The 22,898-nt window shown below is 34.7% G+C and overlaps 1 protein-coding gene across 20 annotated transcripts in view; it reads right to left on the bottom strand.

Annotated features, from left to right (window-relative positions):
* KIAA0825 overlaps positions 1–22,898 on the bottom strand; it is a 462,961-nt gene that overhangs the window by 319,817 nt on the left and 120,246 nt on the right. For 17 of the 20 annotated variants that reach the window (XR_008548200.2, XM_063810211.1, XM_054684969.2 and 14 more), the window contains 5 exons: positions 15,466–15,627; positions 7,795–7,889; positions 3,974–4,201; positions 2,153–2,418; positions 648–798 (listed from right to left, as the gene is read on the bottom strand). Coding sequence is in view for 16 of the 20 variants with exons in the window: in XM_063810211.1 (XP_063666281.1) it covers positions 648–798; positions 2,153–2,418; positions 3,974–4,201; positions 7,795–7,889; positions 15,466–15,627 (902 nt within the window). In the remaining 4 variants the exon portion in view is untranslated. Of the gene's footprint in view, positions 1–647; positions 799–2,152; positions 2,419–3,969; positions 4,202–7,794; positions 7,890–15,465; positions 15,628–22,898 lie in introns of all 20 variants that reach the window. The other 3 variants (XR_010156851.1, XR_010156852.1, XR_010156853.1) reach the window with 1 other exon arrangement.

Below are 22,898 nucleotides of genomic sequence, written 5' to 3'. Positions count from 1 at the left end.
GCATGCACCACCACACCCAGCTAACTTTTTGTATTTTTACTAGAGATGGGGTTTCACCATGTTGGCCAGGCTGGTCTCAAACCCCTGACCTCAAGTGATCTGCCTGCCTTACCCTTCCAAAGTGCTGGGATTACAGGCGTGAGCCACCACACCCGGCCTCAAATGGGTCTTAAAGCATACTCATAAGAACATACGATGAGAAGGAAAAAAATAAGTATAAAGAATAAAGCTGCTTAATAAAAGGTATTTATCAAACACATATGGAAATGTATAACAAGAAAAAATGCAAGGATATCCATAACTAATTGGTCTCTTTGGAAAAAATGCAAGGTTGTAGCATTTTGGCATTGTTATCTCTTTGAGTTTTCATTGTATCCCATTATATTCCAACTATGCTGCACTACAACGTTGCAGCTCAAATTAAGTTATTTTTACTTTTAAGCAGAAGGAGAGTTCTGATGTCTAATTTATTTCAGGTTTTTAAAAACAGTGTTTTTCCTAAGTATGAATTCAATATTTTAAAAATATTATCCTAACAGCCTTCGGGTATTAGTAATGCCAAGCTCATGTTTCTAATTAGCCAGAAAGCAGGTAGGCAGTAAAACATATTTGTGTAAAAAGGAGGGATAGTAAACTTAACTTCACACCTCATAAAAAGCTTTGTAGTCATCCCAGTGGTGGCTCTCAGCATCCTGTAAAATGCTTGTAGCACAAACTCTGACGCAGTAGTTCGTAACCTGAAACTGTAGAGTGTTGATGAATTCCTGATATCGTTGGACAAGCACCAGGAATATGGGTCTGTTCAGAGAGAATGATCAAAGAGACAGAGATTTAAGGCCTGTGCAGTAGGAGATAACAATCTCCAGTACTACAAATGGTTTTGATTATTAGATATCAATCATTCATTTCCTCTTAATGCTGAAGTCTGCATCCACATTCACTTTCCAAAAAGGAAAAAAAAAATAAAAAAGCTGGTCTTTGTTTTGCAAGCCCTTTGAAAACGTACATCTGCTGTTCTACAAATATGCACTTCAACTTGAGACAAACTGTATTGTCAATACATCATTCAAAAATGAAAGTATTCTTTGTAAGCCTGTTATTAGAGATCAGTGCATTATTTAGGCATTAGGTTATTGTTATTACTAGAGAACAACATGCACTTGTCAGAACCAACTTTTACAAAGCTATCAAATGTCCCACAAACACATTCTTTATTTTTAAAAATTGTAATTTTGTAGATATCAATTATCTCATAAGCTGTTTTTTAAAATTCTACAGAAATATTAAATAAAATGATTTCTGGCACATTTTGTTTATAAATTCAAGCATGAATCACAACATCTGACTACTTATGAGAATTAAAGAAATATCACAGTTATACCCTACATCAAGCCAAATTTATTCTACTTTTATCTTTAGCTATGAATATTACACTGCTTTCTTTCATAACTAACGGACTGCAAAGGCTGGATAAAGAATATAGAATAGATTCTTGGGGTCACACAGGACTGCTAAGTCTACGTGTTTCTTTTGCAAGAAGCCATGTTATATCTAGACAGTGTAAGGGCAACAAGAAAGGCCATATGATAATTAATGCCTGTGGTCATTTTTATCTCTATACAGAAAACATACTGCAGTTTTAGACTACAAATACATGAAAATTAGACTGCCAGATGCTTCCTCTTCAAATATTATACTTTACTACTAAATGGCTGTCCTGAAATATGTTTACATTGATCATTAGAAGAGATTACAATGCATTTATTTTCTAAGTCTGCTCCACGAGACAACAAGTTTATTTTTCCTTTTCAATGTGGTCAGTATAATGCACCTTAAAAAACGAAAGGGTGTGTTTATTCATGTAATAACAACATGCGGAAAATAGTTGCCCTGGGTTAGGGTGCAGAAAATGCGTGGGTTTTTGAGTGTGCCTTTAGAGATAGTACCTTTCTTACTATCTATGTATCTAGTTTAATATATTCCATGCTCCACCTTTTTGATATTTCCTAGTTAAGACAAATGAAAATAATTCACCTTGTTAATTATTATTTTCTCTTTCTCAAATCTTATTACCAAAATTTCATTCCTGTGATATCCAAAGATTACACGTTTCTTTAAGCGTGGCCATCAACTTAATTTAAACAACACTCACTTTTTAGTCATTTCCTTCATCAAATTATCATATCGCTTGAAATGCTGGAAGACATACACCGCTGTGGAGAGGTATGTGTGCAAGTTTTTCAGGGGTGCTTTGGAAGGAACCTCCTTGGCTCTCTCTTGCAGTCTCTGCAGGACAGCTGTTGCCACTTTACAACAGGCCTCCACCAAGTTTGCTCTAATTTCCTGAAAAGAATCATCTCTGCATGCCAGAGCCAGTGGAAGCATTGTGTCAAGTTTTTCCATGATGTCAGAACAAAACTAGGGAGAAATAAATGTGGCACTGAGTTATTTGTATTCTGACAGCACCAAGTAATTTATGGACAGTGGAGCCAAATTCCTAAATAATGAATTTGGCATCAAACATAAATATAATGACGCAGCTTTGTAATAATCGATTTCTCAGTTGTAGAAAGTTAAATGTTTTATGTCAAATAAGGAAATACCAAAACAATGCTTCTCTCTATATAACTTTCAAACCTTATGCTTACCAGACAGACATTATGAAAAACTCATGAACCAGCTATACATGACAATACCTTTATCTGTAGTTAGTAGGACTCAGAAAATATATCCTTGATATTGTATAATATCAAGACAATGTATCCTTGATATTAATGTTTGCATTATTTTTTAAACTTATTCTAATTTTCTTTTGCTAAATTGCCATAAAGGGTTTTTAAAAATTAAATGCCACATATAAATGTCAGTGCAATTTAAATAATTTAGAAGAATCAGAAACAGTCTCATGTAGCATCTTCTTATTGGTAGGGTGTCAGCAACTTTTAGAAGTGATGAGTCTAGCCTTTCACAATTTATTATGTATCTTCTCTTTCTTAATGGCAGAAGGGAGGTGTGATGAATGGAAAAGTAAAGCCTATCTCCACATTGGATCAGTCAACACAGTTACCTAGGGAATGTTCTGGAGCCTTAGAGTGACTGTGGCAGAATAAGGAGGTCATCTTCAAAAATTCTTTTAAGAATATCCCAATAGGCCGGGCGCGGTGGCTCACGCCTGTAATCCCAGCACTTTGGGAGGCTGAGGTGGGCGGATCACAAGGTCAGGAGATTGAGACCATCCTGACTAACACGGTGAAACCCTGTCTTTACTAAATATACCAAAAATTAGCCGGGCGAGGTGGCGGGCGCCTTTAGTCCCAGCTACTCGGGAGGCTGAGGCAGGAGAATGGCGTGAACCCAGGAGGCGGAGCTTGCAGTGAGCCGAGATCGCGCCCCTGCACTCCAGCCTGGGCGACAGAGTGAGGCCCCCGTCTCAAAAAAACAAAACAAAACAAAAAAAGAATATCCCAATCATAGGTTGCTGAAATCATTCTGGATTTAATGCCAAGTGACTGTATTTACCTCCTATTTTCTCAGTATGTTCTGTAAGCACATATGGAGATGTAAGACTGATATTAATGAGATGAAAAGCTCATTAAGGTGTTAATGAAGATTTTTTTAAGTGCCCAAAGCTAGAAAAGACAGCACTTCCTTCAACCTCCTAAATTTTCCTGGAGTCATTCAAACGTATAATCAAAACAGGTGGTTTTCCCAGGGTTTCCCAGCTCCCCATGAAGTCACAGAAGCCCCTTTTTGGTTGCCTCAGATTCATGGAGCAACAAGTTAGCACCAGGTATAAGTCCTTTCGGGCAGCAGTGGCCCATGGATACCACTGAAGAAAACTGGTACTGGGTCAAGTACCAAGTACTTGCCAAGGGACTCCACCATTTGATCTACAGGTCCTTTTTGCAATGCCTTATACTAAAATAAATCCCATCATGCCAGTCAGCAGTTTGAAAGGATTTCATATACTTGCTTTTCCAATTTTCTTTGGTTGTTCCTCCTCAGGAAACATATGGCTGTCTTGCCAAACTTGCTGGACATTTACAAGGTTCATAGCATAGCTCACAGCTGAAGACCTTTCATTCTGTTCCTGTTGGAGAATTTTTGCGGAAAAACCTTCAATTGCAGTTACTGCGCAGTGCGCCATGGGAAGAAACACTTCTTTAAATGCACTTCTCCAGCCAAAATCTAGTAAGGTAGCCTGAAATATAAATGTATATGAAGTCATGTTAATCTTAACTCAGCAACAAATGTTTCTATTGTTATAGATATAAAATTATTACTTTCATTCAACATGTTGAATATATTCTTTGATATACTGTAAAAGCCATTCTTACAACCTAAAAAATATTACCTAGTGAATAAAGCAATATACAAAAACATGTGCATTCTTTACACACAGTAATATACTGACATTTCATTTTAATTCATCAGTAGATTTAATAAAAAACTTTTTAAAAAATTTAATCTCTTAAATATAGTTCAATAAAGCCATCTTTACAAGAACAGAAAGCTACAGTTACTATTTATCACATAAAACAACCTTTAAATTCAATATATTTAATAAAGTCTAAATTAGATTTTTATAGTCTTTTTTATAGTTTATTGTTAACAAGTATTGCAACATAAGGCAGCATTTAATATTCAACTTTCATTTCTTTTTCACTCACAGAACTCCAGACAAGCCAAAAAATAGCAATAAGAAATAAATTTCTCAGAGAAAACATACCACTGCACTTCCTAGATTTTTACTTGCTTAGAATTTTAGTCTCTCCAGCTGCAAAGTCATAAGCAGCACTACTTTTGTTCCAAGAATGAAGAATTAAAAGAATCTGCACTGTTCTATTGTGGTGGTTGGGGGGGTACTTGGAAGGGAGTAGAAGGGGTTGAGCTACAGTTGAGGGGCTGATGTTTTCTTTTTTCCTTTGGTCTATGGCTCATAAGGCAATATATTTATGAATGTATATTTTCTCCAGGTCTCCTAACATTCTCTAAAGTTCAAAAGCATTATGGGTAGTAGGCTGAACCTATGCTTAGAATTCAACTTTCCCTGTTTTAATGTAACTTTGTTTACAGTAACGTGCCACCTACCCCAACTTCAGAAAACCCTGAGCTCCATGTCCCTGACTGAATCACTTATTTTTCTTGATCTCAGGGGTTTTTTCGCTAGAAAAACAACAGAGTCAAATTGTATGATTTCTATGGTCCCTTTTATTTTAAAATTACTGAAATTATGATCATAAGCCTAATTTTCTTATATGTACAACTCATTCAGCAATAATTTATTTTTTCATATATACTGTACAAAGTAATAAAGGTGATTCATTTTTTAGAGCTAAAATTATATGATTCCATGACTCTATAATCAGAAACATGGCTCTTGCTCTCATTACGTTCGTAACTAAATTTTAACAGAACTTTCTGAAGATTATTTGGATCTCAAGCATCAGAGGGCCTAAAACACATCTCTCTTATCTTATATTTGCATAAAATTCATCAAAAATCATGCCAGTAATCCCAGCACTTTGGGAGGCCAAGGCGAGCAGACCACTTGAGGTCAGGAGATGGAGACCATCCTGGCTAACACGGTGAAACCCGGTCTCTACTAAAAATACAAAAAATTAGCCGGGCGTGGTGGCACGTGCCTGTAGTCCCAGCTACTCAGGAGGCTGAGGCAGGAGAATCGCTGGAACCTGGGAGGCGGAGGTTGCAGTGAGCCGAGATCGCACCACTGCACTCCAGCCTGGGCAACAGAGCAAGACTCCATCTCAAAAAAAAAAAAAAAAAAATTCATCAAAAACTGAATCTGCTCAACTGATATAATCTTCTTTCTTATAAGAGAACTTGGAAGTGGCATAGTTATAGCCCTGTGCTATGACAGTAATTCCTTGGGACACATTTATGAAAAAAATGTAAAAATAAAACTACCTCCATGAAAATTCAAACAAAAAAATTCTGATTTTTGTTTTCCCTATCAGGGCATGTCTATTTACTAAAGTCATTCATTTATTCATTCAAGCAAATATGTCCTGGTGGAAAATGTCATTAATTGCCATGGCTGTATTGAATTTTTAAAAATTTTTTTGTGCAGTGAAAGTTACCTTTGCCCATGATAATATACATGTAATTATAGTATGTTGGCCTATCTGAATTCTCTTTTCAAATATAGAAAAACAAGTACATTAACAGCTGCTCTTAAAAAGAAAACTGAAGGCCAGGCATGATGGCTTACGCCTATAATCCCAGCACTTTGGGAGGCCGAGGCAGGCGGATCACCTGAGGTCAGGAGTTCGAGACCAGCCTGGCCAACATGATGAAACCTGGTCTCTACTGAAAATATAAAAAATTAGCTGGGCATTGTGGTGGGCGCCTGTAATCCCAGCTACTTGGGAGGCTGAGACAAGAGAATCGCTTGAACTTGGGAGGCGGAGATTGCAGTGAGCTGAGATTGCACCACTGCACTCCAGCACGGGTGACAGAGTGATACTATGTCTCAAAAAAAAAAAAAGAAAAGAAAAGAAAACTGAAAACCTTTACTTATTCAAACCTCTAATAGTTTATTTGTTCTTATGAAATATAGTTTGCTTACTTCTACTCTTCTCATCTAATATTTGGCATCATACATATTCCATTTAGACTAAAGAACACTTACTAGTTGTTCCAAGAAAAAACAGAATCACATGGTTTTCTCTTCTATGCACGAAGTAGATAATCTGTTGAATCTCTATTTCTATTATTTAGTGCTCATTTCTTAGTACTGATTTTGATTTTTGGTTAAAGCATAATATATAACTTAGGATTTTCCCGATTATTAAAGGCGAAAACTCTGTTAAAACTATGTGTTGTTTTGTCTCTTTAAATATTTACCTAGTGTATCAGTCAGGGTCCATTCAAAAAGCAGAAACCACTCAAGATTTTTCAAAAGGAAGAATTTTAATGTAGGGTTTTGGTTACCTGCATGATGGAAGATTTGAGAAGTCAAACATGGACTGTGAAGCAGGCCAGATATTAATAGAGCAGGAGGCCGCAACCACCCCTAGGGCTGGAGGAATTTAGAAAAGGGACTAAGTTATGGAAGAGTAGCTCCTGGGGCTACCAGTCGAAGCTAAAGCCCAAGCAGACCTGCCAGGTAGAACTGAAGTCATGCAGGGCAGGCTGCATGGTGGGAACAGGGCTCAGGGTGGAGATAAAGGTGTCACAGCCATTATCAGAGATGTTCCTTAAGACAGACAGAGGAGAAGAAAGGCTCTGATTTCTCTGAAACTTCTATGCTCCATCAATGCCTTCCATGAGGTCTTCCATCAATGCTTTTAATTGGCTAAACCATCCCAGAATCCGAAAGCAAGGGGGCCTGGAAAGTGTAATTCTCTACAATCTAGAGCAGAGCAGAGTGGTAACAGGTTTTGGGACCAAACAATCACAGGATGGGGATCAAAAATATGAGGCCAGTTCAGATGATTGTTTCCTTTTCCTTTTTAATCTCCATTTTCTCGCTATTCAACAATTATCTATAGCCCACATCCTCTAAGTGCAGACCCTGAGTCAGGATAATAACAAAGATCTCTTGACTTCCATCTCTCTATTCCTCCCATGGAATAGATTTTATATGAAGACAGCATCCCCACTAAAGTGAATTTTCATCAAAAACTTATAAGCCAATTTTCAACCCAAAATTGAAAAATTATTTTTTTGTAGCAAAGGGTAAAACTCAAGACATCTTGATTCATAATGGATTCACAGGCATATGATGATATTATATGTGAATTATAAAACACTTCTTTTTCCTTCACTTACCTCTTTTCCTGGTAGCGATTGCTCGGAAGGAATATTGGTTTCGTTTGCTCTAGGTTTTTCCATTACAACTTCTCTATCGGATTTCTCCAAAATTCCTAAGCAATAGAAAAGAAAACAAACACACTAATATATATTGTTTAAAAAGCATACTAGATGTGATTTATAAATTCAGGTAAATATTAACTACGTAGAAAAGTTCTATCCACAGTACATACATACATATACACATCCACAAATAACAATATATAGAGAATATAGTCAAAAAGATGGAGGCTGATGTCACCATTACAATAATGACAGAATCAAGATAGATAGAGTCCTTTTTCACATAAAACTTGATGAAATCTACATCCCAATTACATTCATTTTTGATGCACATAAACGTATAATCTTCAAAATAAAGATTTTTGTCATTAGTTTATTTTCAGGTTGATAATGTAAGAGGACAAAATAAATATTATTTCCTTGTTCATTTAAAAAGTTAATTCTAAAGTACTATATTTTAAAAATGGTGGTATTTCCTAGCATGTTAACTTCAAACAAAGAAGAAAAATACATAAACATCAGCATAACGAGAAAAATTATACCCTTAAGCATATCAACGATTCATTTAAAAAACACAAACTCTGAGACAGGCATAAAATAATCCCCAGTTCCGAAAATGGAAATATTTCCACAACTTTTGTTTTTTACAATTAAGAAACTCTTTTCCATGGGAAAAAAAAATTTGATCTATAAAAATGTAATAAATAACTACACCAAGATAAATCTTTCTACTTTTCCATTAAGATTAGATTAATGATAATTTGATTCAGTATGAATAATTTAAGGTTTACTTTTTTTGGCTTAGACATGGTGTATGATGATGAATTCTATGTTATGATCTAACTTTTCTTTTTTCCCCACGATTTACCAAGAATCAATTTCTTTATGCCTGGGCAAAGCAAATTTCAAAATCTAACTGACTTTATCAGTAGGAATTCTGACCAATAGAGTCATCCAGTAGACGCATGTTTTCTTTTCCTAAATCTGGCTCTAAGAACTTAATTGTGAATGATTTCTAAGGAATACAGTTGATGAAATAGAAGTGTTTTGTTCTGATGTTAATTTCAACCATCTTGTGCATAAAGTACATTAAAGGTAAAAATTCCATTTGGTTGGCAATAACATCACTATTTTGGGAAATTTTATCAGAGTTTACATATTCTGAGGAAAAGTTTTCATCAACTCTAGTATTTCTTAATCATCTTTGGATTTGTGAACACTCTAAGAACATGATTAAAGTGACAGAACACTGCAAACAAAAATGCATAACATGACTGTATGGCAGGCACATGTGCATCACACACACACACACACACACACACACACACACACACACACACAAATTGGGGATTTCCAGGCCCTCTTGTAAATCTCATTAACTAATCCAATGGACTGCAGTTTAAGAATCCTATTCCATTTCTCAAGACACATCACAACACAGAGAGGGTTTTAGACTCAAACAGTGTTAGACCATTTAACTTAAAATGATTTTTATGGCTTGTATTTTATGATGTATTTTCAAGAAGATGGTGTTACAAATAAGGATCACTTCTAATTGAAATAAAATCCAGATTAGTCAAAGATTTTTAAATAAAGAAAAATGCAACTATAAGCTCATTAAAAGAAAATATGGAAATTTTTTTAAAAGATCCACATAGAGAAGACTTTTCAGGACATGAAATGCAGAAATCATAAAGTAAGTGTGCACAACAAAAATACCATCAACTGTCAAAGTAGATATGACAAGCTGACTTGCCAATCTTTCTCAAAATGTCCACTTTCTGAAAATTAATAGTTTATTTTTTAGCAAAGTTTCCAGTTTACAAAAAACTTGAGCAGAAAGTACAGAAAGTTCACATATACTTCCTCCCTGCCCTCAGTTTCCTCTACTGTTAACATCTTGCAATATATGGTATATTTGTTACAGCTGGTAAACAAATATAAAAATATTATTATTAACTAAGTCTACAGTTTACATTAGGGTTCACTCTTTGTGTTGTGCAATTCTATGGGTTTTGCCAAATGTATAATGTCATGTACCCTCCATTACTCTGTCACACAGAATAGTGTCCATGCTTTAAAAATTCACTTTGCACCACTTACACATCCCTCCTCCCCATAACCCCACCCTGGTACCCACTAATCTATTTGCTGTCTTTATAGTTTTGCCTTTTTCATAATGTCATATAGTTGGAATCATATAGTATGTAGCCTTTTCACATTGGCTTCTTTCGCTTAGTGATAAGCATTTAAGGTTCCTCCATGTCTCTTAATGGCTTGACATCTCATTTCTTTTTATCGATGAATAATATTCCATTGTATTGATGTACCAAAATTTGTTTATACATTCACCTACTGAAGAACATTTTAGCTGCTTCCAAGTTTTGGCAGTTATGAATAACGCTGCTATAAACATTCCTGTGCAGGTTTTTGTACGGATGTAAGTTTTCAACTTATTTGGATAAATACCTACGAGTGCAATTGCTGGATTGTATGGTAAAACTATGTTTAGCTTTGTAAGATACTGCCAAACTGTCTTCCAAAGAGCCTGTACCATTTTGCATTCCTAGCAGCAATGAATGAGAGTTGTTCCACATCCTTGCCAGAATTTGGTGTTGTATGTGTTTTGGATTTTAGCCATTCTAATAGGTGTGTAGTGTCATCTTGTTTTAGTTTGCATTTTCCTAATGACATGATGTTGAGCATCTTTTCATATGCTTGTTTGCCATCTGTATATCCTCTTTGGTGAGGTGTCTGTTCAGATCTTTTATGAATTTTTAAATTGGGTTGTTTGTTTTCTTGTTGAATTTTAAGAGTTCTTTGTATATTTTGGATACAAGTTCTTTATCATATATGTGTTTTGCAAATAGTTTTTTCTTAGTTTGTGGCTTATCTTTTCATCCTCTTTATGATCATGCCTGTTTATTTAGCAATTCTACTTTTGAAATTTACCATCCAGATATAGTCGTGTACATATAAGAAATAATTAAGGAAATTTGCCATATAATGTTTTGTGGTAGCAAATGAAGAGAGAAAAAAATCCTAACTGTCCATCAATGAATAACTGGTTAAATTATGATACATGCACCAATGGAAAACTATTCCTCTAGTAGAAGTAACAAGGTGTTTCTACATTTTCTAAATTGTTATAAAAGAGAATTTCTACATAGTATGACAAGATTTTGAGTTATTTTTAACATGGAGGTATGTATGAAGTAGTTACTCTTTCATCCTATTTAAAAGTTTTCAGTTTTTTAGAACAGAAAAAATAATAAAGATCAAGTTGTTAATGACAAGAAGGGACAAAGTTGGATTCTGAATGTCACTTTACTTTTCTATAGATAGCTCATTTAGAAGGTATTTACTTTGGAAAAATAATACTAGATTGAAGTATAAGCTTTGCAGATCTGTTTCTGGAAGTAACTGTCTGCTATTGTGTAGCTATAGTTTAAGACTTACGGAAAAAGTTAATTATCTTGTATTTATCATTTCACTCCCAAATACATTATGTTTATTCACTCAAAGTAATGTGCTCAGATGTTTATACAAACCATCTGCCTATATTCAAGATGACTAAGGAAAAAAAGAAGCTTTCCAAGATTCCTCTTGCTGGTGAGCAATTCTACAGTAAGATATAGAAAATGAATTATGAAGCAATTATGATAGCCTTTAAAATATAATCCCTCTCCCCCAAATTAAAATGGGTTAAAAAAAACTTAATTCTGTACAGGGAAGCAAAAGTTATCATCTTTAGATAGGATTACTAACATGGGATCTACACTAATGTGATATATTCTGGATTTAACAAATTGTGGCATTTTTACATTTGTTTGGAATTCAAAATGGTCAATGTTGAAATTTGGCAATGTAAAACTCTATGAACTCTAAACATTTGATGAATTATTTCATATATTTTAAAAATGTATTTAAAATCTATACACTTATTATCATTGTCTAGAGAAGGTAGCCCACTTTCGGCTCATCACTGTAAAATATAGTTATTTGCATGCAGTCAATACTGGTTTCTTTAAAAGCATGCCTAGATTAAGAACCTCAGAAGAGTGCAGAGGGTCACAAGAATGCCAGCTGCTCAACAGCTTCCCCTACAGAGTTCTTTGTGGTTCATTTTATACTTCTGGTTAGTTTCTACACTGCCGCTTTCTTTCATAGAGAGTAGAGGTTGGCAGTACTTCCCTGTGACATCCACTTTCACACCCAAATTGGTGTTCATAGGTTCCCATTGTGTGCACTACAAAGCAACTTGCCTTGTTGGCAGCTCTAAGTGGGAACTACAAGTCTTTCTTTTCTTCACTGTTCTTTTTCTGGCTCACAAGCAACCTCCCACCAAAAGCTGAATCTGTAGAAGAGACTACATCCAAGAGATAATACCATGAAAAAGTATGAAGAGAAACCCAGGTGGCCACCTTGCAAATTTCCAATGTGGAAGCCTTCGACCTCTCTGCCCAAGAAACAGCTAAAGTCCTAGTGTAATGAGCTTTACAAACCCTAGGAGCCTCTTTACCTTAACTACATACGCCTCCCTAATACAATCCCTTAACCATCTAGCTAAGGAACTCTTAGAAGCCATTTGACCCCTCTTAAGACCCCCTAAGAGTACAAACAATCTTTCAGAAGATCTGAAATCTTTGATTCTTCTGAGACAAACCCTAAGTGTTCTTCTTACATCCAATTGAAGCAGCCATTGCTCTTTGTCATTGCTGGGGCTAAAGAAAAATGAGGGCCAAGAAGCCTCCTGGTTTAGATAAATCTCAGATGCCACCTTTGGAAAAATTGAGGAATTGCCCAAAGAACAACTTTATTCCAAAGAAGCATTAGAAATGCCCCATAAATCAAATCCACGGCCACTCCATAAGATATCATCACCTAATACAGTAAGGCACCACAACAGTCAAATAATGTCCTATCATTTTTTGAAGTGACAAAAATAGAAAACCATTGAATCATGACCAAACAAAAGCAAATAATGACAAAATATCTTTTCTTTCTCAGAAAATATTTATTATATCTCTACAAAAATCTCTTGTCTACAATCAAATTACTGACAGAATGGCCAATTTGGCTAAGTCTACAATATAATAGTAAACATCAAAGTAAAAAGTAAAATATTTGGTTAATTATTTTTATATTTTCTCTATGTGATGTTAAGTGTCTGGACATTTTTTAAAAATCTGCACAATGAAAAAAAAGCCCTCATTTTTCATCTGTTCATATGTTTGAGTTACATAGACATCGTAGGCAACTCTTTCCAAGATCTTTATTAGCAAAATATGCTCCAATCAAAATAAACACGCAGGAAACCAAATGACTTCCTCTCTATTTTCCCCCCTATTCTCTTCCTCACCAGATTTCTAAGCAAAACTTAACTATCAGGAATACCCAATAGTTAAGATATAGTTGGCTTCCTTAATCATCCATTTCAAGGAGTCTTTTCCTTCCTGATTTAAGAAACCAATGCTTTTGATAAGAATTGATTAACTTGGATACACTGAATAAAACATTTAAGATTTTTCTTGACAATTTCCCTCAAGATCATTCTTCTCAAGAATCTATTTACATAAAGCTGTGTCACATTAAATCAATCTTGGCTTTGCGACCAAAAAAATATGAATTTCAACAAAGAAGACTACATATATCACAAGGAGACGTTCTAGTACTTAGACACTTCTTATACTTGCCCCTTGAAATTCCTTCTACATCCTGTGTTTGATAATCCACAAATGTGTTCATATAGTTCACTATTATTAACATGATATTGAAGTTGCTTTTATCTGCCTTACTGCTTATAAGATGACACATTTGCAACAGTATATTGTGGCAAATTATGTATTTGCTCTGTTGACTTTCATTCACAAATGGTAACCATTGCTCTCAAATATCCAGCATTTGCAAGTCTCCACATTGCCTCATCTTAATCTAATGGAATTGAATCACCTTTTTCAAAATTGTTATTTTCCCTAAAGTCAGCATGCCAAATCTATGCTTCAATTCTTGGCCATTTCAGTGTTACATCTTTATAATACCTCCTAACGCAATTCTAATTTTGAATTTATGCTGACTTTAAGAAGAATAAAGTTCACAAAACTGACTTAATTCCCAAGAGTCTAGCCTAGGACTAATACAAGATGATTCAAATTGGGTAGAAGCCTAGATGTTTTGAAGTTCATTCTGTTTCTTGATGCATACCTCAGAAAAGGTCTGTTAGAGATGTAGATGAGAGATGACAAATCTTAGCCAGGCACGGTGGATGAGTACCAACTCCAATGTCAACTGTTCCAGGAACCAATATGTCAATCAATAATTAGGATATCATATTTCTCTATTCAGACCTCTGTTTGACCTCACAGTCAAACTCTATCTAAAAGACGTTTTAAGGGTCCCATTCTCTCCTAATTAAATCTTTGGCTTTTTTTTTGTTTTTGTTTTTTTTTGGGTTTTTTTTTGGGTTGGCTTCAGAAATCTATAGTCCATCTTTATTTTTTCTTCAAATTCTCTCCAAATTTGAAAAAGTAACCTATGTTATTTATTTTATAATATAACAGTGTTACCTAAATTTCACCTGAAACAAAGAAGGCCAGTAAACTATGTTTAATGTAAAACAAAATCCAACCCTATAACTTTTGTGACATTATTTACGTGGGCAAAGTAAGTAAAGGAATACAAGAGTAAACATAATAAGTGAAAATAATTTTACCAAGAGATCGGTTTTGGGGATTAAATTTTTCAGACTAATTGTTAATCACTTGCTTCCTTCACTTTTTTTTGCAGATGCAGCAAATATATATATATTTACACTCCTTAGAATGGCATATGGTATCACGTAAAGGAGAACTTTGTATATTTCATTCTGAGGAAAATGAAAATTTTTATAAATATAGATATGATAACAGAGAACATACCTCAACCATTATACCTTTGAATTTTACCTTTAATGTTGGAAATATTATTCAGTACACACAGCATGGCTTTTTTCAAAGGGATTTTGTTAAGACTAAACTAAAAACAACATATTCCATAATTATAATTACTATTTTAACAACTCACATTTATTGATCGTTTATGATATACTAGACATTTTCTTAGGTATTTTATTTTCACTGTCATTTAATTCTCACAACCCTATATAACATTATAACATATCGAAATCTGAAGCATCTAATCCTGAAAGAAAACAAAGAGAAAATTAATGTAGTCCTACATCATTATTTTGAAGGTGAGAAAATTCAGGTCTAAGGAGACTATATGTTCTGCTCAAGATCATCTGGGTGCTAGGAGCAAAAGAAAAGATACTAGACCACCCAGTCTGCTTATTCTTTCCATAGGCTAGTTGTGTTTCTTTGAAAAGAAAAATTGACCTAATTTTAGCTAAAAATCATCCAGAATTGATGTATGATGCTTTGTCAATTAGAATTAAGGAACTTGCCAAGCATGAAGGATAAAAATGTGTGCATTTTTATATATAATGCATGGTGTGCATTATACCGAATGCTTATTTAAAGAATTCTTTCATGTGTGTTTTTTTCAAGTAATCGTTTTCATTCAAAGCAGCAGGAAGCAAAAACACAGAGAAATTATAGATTTACAAATTTAAACAAAAGAGGATATTACCTGAAGTATTCCTGGTTATCTTGAGTGATAAAAGTATTTCGTCAAACAATTCTTGAACACCTTTTTCCAGTTTCATAAAGGATTTTATGAGCTGCGATAAGAATTCGACTTTGTCTAAAGGGAGAGAGAAGTTTCTTCCTTTCTGTGGGCATTCAGGAGTAACTGTGAAAAGAAAAGATCAATACTGTCATACATTTTATTTACCTTCTTAGTAAATATTAGAATGATCTGTGTGATTCCATAAACCATATAAAAACTAACAAGTTCCTCCATAATTAAACCAAATTAGTTCATTAAGAAATACATATAAAATCTCCTAGGAGTATCTTTTCTTCTGGGAAGCTGGAGATGAATATTCTGTTTCAGGCAAATATAGCAATTAAATAATTAGATCGATTCTCAGAGTTATAAATAGAAATTTGATTTCTTGTAAAATCACATCTTACGCAATTCTGCTTTTTTTTTTTTTCAGTCTGGCATAACTTAAATCTAATGACAAGGAAATATTACACAAACCCAAATTGAGGGACAGTCTACAAAATAACTGGTCTGTACTTTGTGAGGAAGTACAAAGGCCAGGAAATGACCTAGTCTAAAGGAGTCTAAATAGACATTAAGTAAAACTGAAATTAATACATAATCAGCATTTTATTTTCATATAAAAGACATTCTTGGGATAATTTGGTGAAATCTGACTGAAGTCTACTATGCAATGCTATTACTGTATGACTTAATTTCCCGATTTATATAGCTGTATTGTGGTTAAGCAAGAGAATGTCTTTGTCTTTAGGAAATACACACTGAAATACATAAGAGTGTCTGCGGACTATTTTCAGTTCAAGAAAAAATAAAATTTTGCAAAGAAAGAGAGAGAGAGAAAGCAAAAGTGGAAATGTGGTCAGATATTAACATTTGGGAAATTTGAATGTAAAGGAATTCTTTGTATTATCCTGGCAACCTTTTTGTAAGTCTGAAATTAAAATAAACATTTTACAAAACACTACATTAAAGATACACTCTTTAAGACCTTATAAGTGTTGTTCCTATCATTAAAAAAAGCAAATTAAGGTAGCTATTGAATCTAGGCTACATAATTCATGAAGTCATGTTTAAAAATAACTTGTCTAAATAATTGTGATATCTATTATTTGCGTAAGAACAATACAACTTAAAGGTTGTTTTTTTTTTGCCCTCTTATGATTATGCTACTAGTAAAGTCACACTATCATTTTAATATGATAATAAAATTCCTTTATACTCTTCAAGAGTATGGAGAATAATTCACTTATTTCATGTTCTTAACTCTAATTTGTTGCTTTCATTTTAGATTACATCACTAAATGGTCTTTTTGACCAAGTTTTAAAGGATTTAAAAGAATCCTTTCTTTATTAATGCCTTTTCTTAAAACATATGTAAGAGATAGCTTGAAGCTTAATCATAAATTGGAAAATTTGTAAACTCCTACAAACTTAGCACAAAATGCCTTTGGAGACAAAATACAAGTGCTATTCAAAAACTGTATAGGGTCTGACAATTCCATGGGAAAAAAGATTACCTTCATCACATGGATGGTAGAAGGAAGATTCCAGAAATCTAACAATTTTATGGCTATTCCACTTCACTTCAGTGAAACTTTAAAATGTTAGCATCAAACTTGTAGTCCTATAATAGTCTTTCACTGAGGACCAAAAATGTCATGATCTCTTTGCAGGTACTATGAGAAAGAGCTGTCTACCAACTTAGACTGTAAAATTTAGTACTGTTCTGAAACAGTAAAAAGGTTTTAAAAAATCTGCAAGTAAATACAGAAACTCTGTTTCATCTCTAAGTTGACGTTAGCCCAATATACATGAAAATCTAACTCACATCTACTGTTCTTCTATGGGCATGTTAGAGAACACAAGTATGTATAGGCAGCATATACAACTACGGCTTCGCCAGAAATATCATGCCCCAAAATGAAAAGAGAACATATATATTATGTTTTATTTAGTTGGTACTTGATTCCCATTTGGTCTATTTGACTTATCTTAAGCTTTGCTTATGTAGATGAGTGGCTATTTTAACCTTCTAAACCTTAAATTTCCTTTTGGACCTAAAATGTTTATAAACCAAATTTTCAAAGGCTTTAAGAATCCCTCCTAATTCTTTACTAGGAAAGGCCGCTCAATAGTTTCACTAGAAATTAAGCATGTTTAAGAAGTCTTTATCTGGCTCAATTCCAAATTGGAAGTCTTGTGAATATTTATAAAGTAAGCAAAGAAACACCGCATGAAGAATCTTTAAGAGTCAAAATTATATAAGAGTGCTTGCTACTTGCTGACAATTATGCGAGGTCTGAGGATTCTAGATGAAAAGGTCTTACTTTCATGACCTGGATTTAGAAGAATCTTGTATTCCAGGAATACAACAGTCGTGAAAGGTAAATCTTCTTTGAATTCAGTGAATCTTTATAACTAAATAATGTAAGAGGACAGAATGAAATATATGACCTAAATCTAATCATTTTTTTGTCCCAAACAACCAATGATTATGGGAGCTGCCCATTAATTAGCAGTCCTTATTTCCTATTACTATCAGCTCAGTGTTCTCCCAAGGGGTATTGCACAGGTTCTCAATTTATGGGGAAAATAATTCTGTGATAAATTCATTTTGTGAAAGGCCAGTTAAAGGGAAATTAAGCACAAAGGATGAAGTAGCATTTCCCAAACTTATTTGACTTATTTTACCTCACAGTATCTCATAGGACTAGTGTCCTAATCATCACATCTTCACTCATGATTTCTATCTGCCTAAGCATATGTTTCTCTGTCCCTTAAACTCTTATTGTTAACAAAATTAGGAAAGAGTTTCTCCCAGCAGAAATTCCTTTGACCATCTCCTTTGCTAAATTAATCTCCTTTCCGCATTTTTCAGTATTATTTGTTTGCTCCTCCCCTCTAAGTTACCTCTCCAGAAAACATTATCTGCCAGCCTGGGCAACATGGCAAACCCCATCTCTACAAAAAATACCAAAACAAACAAACAAACAAACAAACAAACAAATTAGCTGGGCGTAGTGGCGTGAGCCTGTAGTTCCAGCTACTCAGGAGGCTGAGGTGGGAGGATCACCTGAGCCCGGAAAGGGGAGCTGCAGTGAGCCGAGATTGCGCCACTGCACTCCAACCTGGGCCACAGAGTGGGACCCTGTCTCAAAAACAAAACAAAACAAAAAACAAAACAAAACCAAAAAATGGCTCCATCTCGGCTCACTGCAACTTCTACCTCCCGGGTTAAAACGATTCTCCTGCCTCAGCCTCCTGAGTAGCTGGGATTACAGGCACTCGCCACCAAACCCGGCTAATTTTTTGTGTTTTTAGTAGAGACGGTATTTCTCCATGTTGCCCAGGCTGGCCCTCCTCGGCCTCCCAAAGTGCTGCGATTACAGGCGTGAGCCACGGCGCCCTTCTGAAAACTTTTTGGATACAATCAATCCAGGAGTTCTTCCCCCACTAAGCCAACCTGGCCTTTATTTATTTATTTAAATCACTATGGAACTGCTGTGCTTCAAAGTTTTGGACATACATGTTTACACACAGGCAACTCTGTCTGGCCTGCTGCTAACCATTGCTGTAAAATATCTGACATAATAACTATTACTTGGCTATGATGAGCTCTATGATTCTTAGGAAATACACAGTTCTCCTAAATCCCCAAAATATTATAAAGATAAAATTAAATTTTCATTTTAGAGAAAGTATTTAATTTACCATCAACTAGATGAGTAAGCCCACGTAAATAATGAGGAGATAGTTGAGGGTTTTTTCTTTATATATAATTTTAATAAGAATTTTTCTAATATGCAATATAAAATATTCTGCTTTATTATTTAGTGTATTTAAAACAATTACGTTTTTCCTCATGAGAGAGTTATAATGAAAGTTATTTATTTCTATGCCACACTCAGGGACTAATGTTTGTCCCTCTGTTAAAGGGCATTTCTCAAATTGCTTTCATTTTAGATTATATGAAAAGGGTTCTATGACCAAATAAGCTTGGGAAATACTACATACTGAATTCTTCTTAAAGTAATTCACAAGGCTAATTACTATATTAAAGTCTCTATTTCCTGCCATAATAAAGTAATAACTTTCTAAACTTAGTGTTTCTCAAACGTTTTCGAGCAATGAACACCAGTTTATCAACACAGATCTACTCACTTCTGAGATATTCTCAAAAACAGCTGTGTGGGGGACACTGCTCTGGATTCCTCTACAACTTGAGTATTTATATCTGCTTTATAGATTTTCCTTTCATTGTTAGACCTTTTGCTGCGGGTTCTTGTTGTTGGTTGTATGGATGACTTTACCAGTACCCTCTTCCACTTGTAAACCACTGCTTCTAACATTATCATAGTATTTTTGCAGACCCCTTTAAGAAACTAAGGAAAGTCTTCTAAAGCCTCCTAGACCTTCTCATTGAATTCAATTCATGTAGTCACAGTGTGAAGGCTAAACAGAACCACCTGAAGTCCATCTTTGGCTCTCACAGGGCAGTATGGTTCAGGATCTTCTGTAGCATTAAAAATGCAAATTTCTGGATCTTCTCCAGAATTAATGAATCAGCATCTCTACGGGATGAAGCCCAGAAATATTACTTTTGAGCAAGTGTCCCAAGTGAGTCTTTTGTATGCTAGAGTTTGAGACTCCTGTCTGAGGGGTTCATGAGCTTTAGATAAAAACCCTTGTGGGTTAAAAATCACTCTCTAAGCATCAAAAAAACTAGATTTGGGTCTCAGAAGTCAACCAAAAAGTTGCTATTGCATAAAACACCAGTGACTTAAAAAAAAAAAAAAAAACAAACTCCACTTTTTTGGTTAGGCATGGTGGCTCACACCTGTAATCCCAGTACTTTGGGAGGCTGAGGTGGGTGGATCACCTGAGGTCAGGAGATCGAGATCAGCCTGGCCAACATGGCGAAACCCTGTCTCTACTAATAATACAAAAATTAGCCAGGCGTGGTGGTGTGCACCTGTAGTCTCAGCTACTTAGGAGGCTGAGGCATGAGAATCACTTGAAACCGGGAGGCAGAGGTTGCAGTGAGCCGAGATCATGCCATTGCACTCCAGCCTGAGTGACACAGAGAGAGACTCTGTCTCAAAAAAAAAAGAAAAGGAAGTCTAACTAGTAGCTAGAAAATCATGGAGGACCTGCAGGCATTGTTTTTATCCACTTTTTCCATGTCAAGAAATTTATGACTTTTTTACTTTTAGAAGAAGTATGGAACATCTGTAGGACATTTCTAAGAATATAGCCTACATATTTGCCCTGGGCAAAAGAAGAACTGCTGTTAGGAAAAAAACCTAAAGAATAGTTGAAGTTCCTTAGACACAGTCAACACAAGTGTAAAATGATTTCCATGAGGCCAAAGACTATATCCAGCTTATTTGCCATAGTATCGCAGAACTCAGCATAATCTCATACAAAGTAGGTACTCAAAACACTGATTAAAAAAACAAAGTGAATGAAATCCCATCGATCCTAGAAATAGTTAGGTTCAGGCCAGAACAAAGTAAGATTTTATACCAAAACCTAAAATGTATTCTTTAAAACAATAAATAATTACAGATGTTTTTAAGTTCATAAATAAATATTTACAATATTCTATAAACATTCCTTATAGTATTCTGTTTGACAAAATAAATTTGAAGATTACTTCCAAAATAGAAAGCATGTGCAAAAGGCTATAAAAAGAATGATGGGCTGGGAACTTGATAGAGTATATTGATAATATTTTTTCTAAAATATGACTTTTGTGTGTTAAAAAAATAAAATATACTTTAGGAAAAAGAAATTTCACCATAAAAGGTGCGCACAGATATTTACAAAACTGTTACCCTACATTTTTAAAAAAGTCTTCTTCTCTGTCTATATATATTTGTAAATATATATATAGGTATTATAGATATGTGTCTAGATATATATATACATACACATATCTATAGGCGTATCACACGTAAAGAATATAGACTACAGATTATACACTTAAAGGTGTTAAATGTTAGTTATACCTAGTTCAAGTATTAACCCCATTCTCTTCTAGCAAAATTTAGGACATTGAAAATAAATCTAGAGGGACATTAGGTCTCCTCACATTTGATCTGCAACAAAGCAGCATTTGAAATAAATATCAAAGTCCAGCTAAATCAGACAAACCATAAAAATACAGGTAGTGGCTGCAAGCACACATATTATTTTCCAAAGCTATTAGCAACAGAATTCTTATTAATAATAGTGGTAAGATACAAGAGAAAATGAGAAGCTACACAATCAGATACTCTGGAGCTGGAGGATCAGTATAATAGGATAAAAGGTGTGCATTTCAGTTTTCCCAAGAAAAACGAACATTAGCCACCCTATTATTGACTGTAAATGGATCCATTTTCAGTGAAGAGGTATTCTCAGTGCCACCAGACAAGCGACGTAAAAAGAGGTGACACACAAAAGCTACTGAAAGTCTTATTATTCCAGGTGAAATTTATGACATAATACAAATGGAAGATCTTCGCTCCAGTAAAGAAAACTTTTAAAGAATATTATAATATGAAGTCAGCAGGGACCATGTAGGAACAAACAATAAGCAGTACTTCTCCCAGGACCCAAGTCACTTCCTGAGAGGAAGTGGGACTCCAGAGCCCACTAAATGGATAGCAGTGGTCTGAAGAAGCACTGGGCCTCCTCAAATGCTCGGTTCCATGGAGCCACAGCAGGGGAAAGAACAGAACGCAAACACCATGATCCTGAGTTTGTAAAGGGCCTTCTGTGTCACTAGTAGCTAGAAAATCATGGAGGACCTGCAAGCATTGTTTTTGTCATGAACACTAAGATGAAATTGAAACTGTTTTTCCCCTTTTCTTGAGGAATTATTGTTATAACTTTTACTTATTTGGAGAATTTATATGACTAGAAAAGAATTTGGGATAAAAGTACGACAAGGAATATTTACACCTTAGTTTGCAGAACTGAATTTCTTACTTCTCATCTCTTTTGAGGAGGCTTCCGTATGTACCACCCAATATACACAAGGTAAAACTTTGAAATAAATTGAGTGAATAAATGAGTAAATAAATGATTAAAAGAATGAAATGAATATCTATGAAGTTAAGTGAAAATGTAACCCAACACAAGCTGAATATGTGAAAATTCAGATAACCCACAGATAAGTGTCAGGAACCCTCTTCTAAATGGTGAGAGAATGGAGAAGGAACTATTAAGGAAACTGAGCCTCATGAATGTAAATGAATCTGATTTTGAATTTAGAAAACATTTAACTCTTAGAAGCTAAAAGTTGGACTCCTCCTTCTCTCTCTGTCTTTCCCCACTTCTGGTGTCGCCATCCCACCACCAATTTTATCATATGTTTATTTATACCATTGTTACCTGAAGCACAGAGG

The sequence above is a fragment of the Pan troglodytes genome, chromosome 4 (genome assembly GCF_028858775.2).
Source record: "Pan troglodytes isolate AG18354 chromosome 4, NHGRI_mPanTro3-v2.0_pri, whole genome shotgun sequence".
NCBI classification, from domain to species: domain Eukaryota; kingdom Metazoa; phylum Chordata; class Mammalia; order Primates; family Hominidae; genus Pan; species Pan troglodytes.
Note: the sequence above shows the minus strand (reverse complement) of the source record. Positions and strands in the feature narration are given on the sequence as shown.